Source organism: Aureococcus anophagefferens (assembly GCF_000186865.1).
Source record: "Aureococcus anophagefferens unplaced genomic scaffold AURANscaffold_37, whole genome shotgun sequence".
Taxonomy (NCBI): domain Eukaryota; class Pelagophyceae; order Pelagomonadales; family Pelagomonadaceae; genus Aureococcus; species Aureococcus anophagefferens.
Genome location: NW_008705594.1, coordinates 178,891 through 183,056, shown reverse-complemented (window position 1 = coordinate 183,056; position 4,166 = coordinate 178,891). Strand labels below are relative to the sequence as shown.

Here is a 4,166-nt window from a genome sequence, read left to right as displayed (position 1 = left end):
GCAAATCAACGCGGCCCCGAAAGTCGATAAGTGCTTTGCGGAAAAGTTCGTAAAAGTTCCGTCCACGTATGGTGAGATCATCAACAAGTTGGCAGATAAAACAGACAAATGGCATCAGCACATGTGGATCAAGCAACTGACCAAACGTGCGCAGGAGCTGGAAATTGCTACCTTCGATGGCGAACGATCGATCGTCGTTGTTACGGACTTTGCGAACCGCAACAAACTGCACGGGATCGCACAAACCACCAGCGAGATCAGCCCTGCCGTTGGATGCGCGGTCGCCATCGTGCTTTACAACCCAGGCGAGCAAGTGGACGGGCAAGAAAGGCCCGTTCAGACGGACGTCTGGCGCATCTTTAGCGGGGCCAAGGACTGTGCGCATTACAACGCTCTCCTAATAGAAGAGATTTTCGTGCACTACAGCGGCCAGGAACCACACAAGGAATCAAAATTGCAAATGCCAGAAGGAGGATGGGGAGAGCTTCGACATGATCGGCTGAGTCCGCCCACTATGAGCGCAATCGGGCGTGCATATTCCCGAGGCGCAGTGCCCGGCCTTAAAAAAATTACGGTGATTTCAGACGGAAAAACATCGACGTATAAGGGCGCACCTTCCTTTGGGTATCTCTATGGAATTACAGAAAAATACGACGTCGAGATCATGCAGATGTTTGGCGCAGCGCACCACATGAGCGGCCCGGTTGACGCATACGGTGCGCAGCCCGCAAGGTTGCGCATGAAGATGATCAGGTCAGACACGCTTCCATATTCAGTATACAGCGCANAGGGCATGGTTGATTTTTGTATGGAGTACATAAAACACCCAAGCCCCAGCCCTGCAGGTACGTGGTCATGCAACGGTTGTTACATATATGGGGGCTACAACGACGGCGCAGCGAAACACTCTGACACGGACGTACCAGGCTGGGCAACTGTAGACGAACTTAATGGAGGCATCGAATATGCTGCTCCGACTGCGCATTCAACCCAGCTGTATTGCGTTAGGATCAAAGCCCCGTGGACGCCAGAGCCGAAAGAACATCCCCTGGCGCACGTGGACTCCGAGCCGGATTCTGATGATTTGTTGTTTTGCACGGGCAAAAATGGCAAAAAGAAGATGTTCATTGAAACCAGATTCATAGCGTGCAGGTGCCTCCCATGCAGAAATCGCGAAAATCAGGGCACCATACTATCCGGCGAGCCAGTAGCCCCGCTCGAGTGTGATTATCAGCACTGTTGTGGCACTCCGCGGTACGCGCAAGTGCTAGGCCACAGAGCTACCACGCAAGCACAGAAAAACAAGGAGCAAATCAGGAAGACACAACACACACGCGAAAAAAAAGCAGCAAAGAAACGTAAAGACCGCAATTGAAGCACTACGAAACTACGCTTGAGCTGGCACCTGAAACTCCACTAGTCACGTTCCCAACCGACCTCGCTCGCCTATCCCCCAACCTACTTACATTTTTAGCGCATGCATCCTAGTCCTCCGAGCAAAATAGAACTAGCTTCAAAATCTCAACTCCGTTCGAATCAAGACACCGTCGCCCGGCTGCTTTAAAGGCAGCCACACCTACAAAAGTTCCATCACAACACACAACCATGAAAACGTACTTTGGGACATGTTTGAGACAAAGGTAACGTCCGGATGTGAACTCCACTTTTTTCCTGAGCATACTCTTCGGCACCTTCACTTTCATCGTGAGTATCACTTCTAGAAAGAACACAGATTATGGCGACATCATTGGCATTGTGTAAATCGAGATGCTCCTCAAAACATGCGTGTTCTGAAGACTGCCGGAGCACGTGCAAGTCCATGAGCGTCAAATGAAACCCGAGCACACGGACACGTTCTAGAATTGTGTGCAGTATTTGCCGCAGACATGGAAACAATTTCGATTCCCGCGCTCGCCCTGAGCTAAGATTAAAGGCAACTTGTCTGGGCATTCTCCTGACGTGAGCAGGAAACGCATCCGCATCCTCGTCTTGTAGCACACCGTACTCGAAGCCATGCCAAAATTGTTTTGTGCGAATCTCCACATTATCCCAGTTGCGCACAATCTCATCAGAAGCAGCACGAAGTGCACCAGGCTCCAGACCATAGGGAGCACCAACAAAGTCAAGGGAGCCACCGTAAGAACCGAATGGAGTCGGCCGCACCTCGAAATTACTTTGAGGAATGTAACGCAACGCGGTGGTCATTATGTTCACCGCATGCGCCGCGTTACCGTCGGTAAGCTTGTGCAAGAACCTGTGCAACTCACCCTCCATCGCGCGCAGCTCATCCGGCCCGACATCATCGCAAGCAGCGGCCGCGCGAGAAGCGCCTTGTGGCATGGCGTCACGCCCGGCACGGGGCGCCCTTCCGCAGCCCGCGGGGCCCCGAACGCCCCGGGCGGGCCGAGCTAGCACAGCGGGTGGGTCACGAAGCCCACCGGAGGTCCTCGGGCAGCGATTCCACGCTAAACGCCCACCATCGTCTAAGCCGCCCTAGACGATAGACTAACGCGTCCTTAGCGAATAAAGATTGCCGTGACTTCGGCGTCCTTTTGTGCAGTAAGAGGAGCAGTCGTCTACGCTAGGACAAAAATTCGCCGAATATAAAATATGGTCGCCGTTTTACAGGTTTCGTCCATACAGCTTTACGAAGCATGAGCCGAGCCAAGGAATCCGGCGGTACTTTTCTTTTACAACATGACGTCGGTGCCGCCGAGATCGGGCTGGCGTCGTCGTCGCGCCTCGACCCCCGGTCTGCCTGGCTGTAGCGGGTAGTCAGGCAGCGGAGGAAGCGGTTGTGTGGACGACAAAGCTCATCAGCTTCGCGCGGCCGTCAGACATGCCGAAGCGCAAGCGCGATAGCGACGTCGACACACCGTTCAAGGCGCGGGTCTCGCGCCACTTTCAGAGCCTCGGCGGTGCGGCCACGCGCGGCGCGGCGGCGGAAACGGCGCGTGAGTTCGGTATCGATGGAACGGACGGTTCCGCGCGCGTGAAGCTGTACGACACGCAGATTCGCGACGGGACGGCGCGGCGGAAGCGATCCAACTGCGGGCGCAAGTCGGAGTTCGACGACGAGATCGAGGAGCAGATCGTAGAGGCGTTTTACGAAGATGAAACCCAGACGTACCGCGAGGCCGCGGAGACGCTCGGCATGGCACAGTCGACGCTGCAAAACTACATGAAAAAGTTCATGGACTAACGGTGCCTCAATGATCGAACAGCCAACATCTGCCCCTGATATTATGCGCGCGCTCGGCGCGCGGCGCTCGCGCTCACGCTGCCCCCGGGCGCGCCGATGGTCGTCCGCATCGCCGAGACGGAGTACGGCGTCGACGAAGCCGTCGTCTTCGACGACCATCGCGCGCTGCCGTCGCTGCTCGCGGACTTCAGGGAACTCGACGTCGACTGGCTGTCGCTCGGCTTCGTCGGCTGCGCGTCGGCGGACTGCGCGGCGGCGGGCCTCCTTGCGGAACTGAGGCGCAGACGCGTGACCATCGCCGACGACGCGCGCGGGTTGATCGTGAAGATCGCGGCCGTGGGCGAGATCCTCGTGCCGCGCGACGCCCGCGGCTCCCCGCCGACGGAAGGCGACGTGTCGACGGCGCTCCGCGCCTGGGGCGTCGACGGCGCGCGCGACGTCGCGGCCGCCGCCGCCGCCGCCGCCGCCGCGCGGCCGCCGACGACCGCCGACGCGGCGCTCCCGCCCTGGCCCGTCGACCGCGCCGCCGCGGGCGAGGACCGGCCCATGCCCGGCTGCCGCGCCCCACGTGGAGAATTGCCGGCGCTACGTCGCCATGCAGCGCAAATTCTACGACCCCGCGGCGCAGGAGCTCGTATCCGGGAACCACGTCATCCACAACGACGCCGCGGAGTACTGGGGCATGATCCTGAAGCCCGTCGTGCGGGACCCGCGCGTCTGGCGGGGGAAGCGCGCCCTCGACGTCGCCTGCGGCGGCGGCCGCAACGTGGCGAACCTGCTGCGCCTCGCGGCCTGGGACCGCGTCGACGGCGCTGCGATTTGGTGGCGCGGCACGTCGAGGGCGCGCTCGCCTTCGTCGGCCGCGACGGCTGGGACCGGTCCAAGTTCCATGCATGGCAGTCGGCCGGCGCGGGGCTCGCGGCCGCCGACGGCCGGGCCCCCGCGCCCGTCGACGAGTACGACT

The 4,166-nt window shown here is 59.3% G+C and overlaps 2 protein-coding genes across 2 annotated transcripts in view; one reads left to right on the top strand and one right to left on the bottom strand.

The window, feature by feature from the left end:
• Nucleotides 1–121: 121 nt before the first annotated feature.
• On the top strand, nt 122–1,375 carry AURANDRAFT_67314 (hypothetical protein; the record flags this gene model as incomplete). The annotated part of the gene is made up of 3 exons (XM_009042780.1): nt 122–716; nt 846–1,122; nt 1,153–1,375. 3 exons carry the CDS (start codon nt 122–124, stop codon nt 1,373–1,375), a joined length of 1,095 nt encoding a protein of 364 aa, XP_009041028.1.
• A 215-nt stretch (nt 1,376–1,590) lies between these two features.
• Nucleotides 1,591–4,166, bottom strand: part of AURANDRAFT_67313 (hypothetical protein) — a gene marked incomplete at both ends in the record, with an annotated part of 4,294 nt that continues 1,718 nt past the window's right edge. The window contains 3 exons of the mRNA XM_009042739.1: nt 1,591–2,254; nt 2,877–3,615; nt 3,978–3,994. Of these exons, the coding sequence (XP_009040987.1) occupies nt 1,591–2,254; nt 2,877–3,615; nt 3,978–3,994 (1,420 nt within the window). The remainder of the gene's footprint in view (nt 2,255–2,876; nt 3,616–3,977; nt 3,995–4,166) is intronic.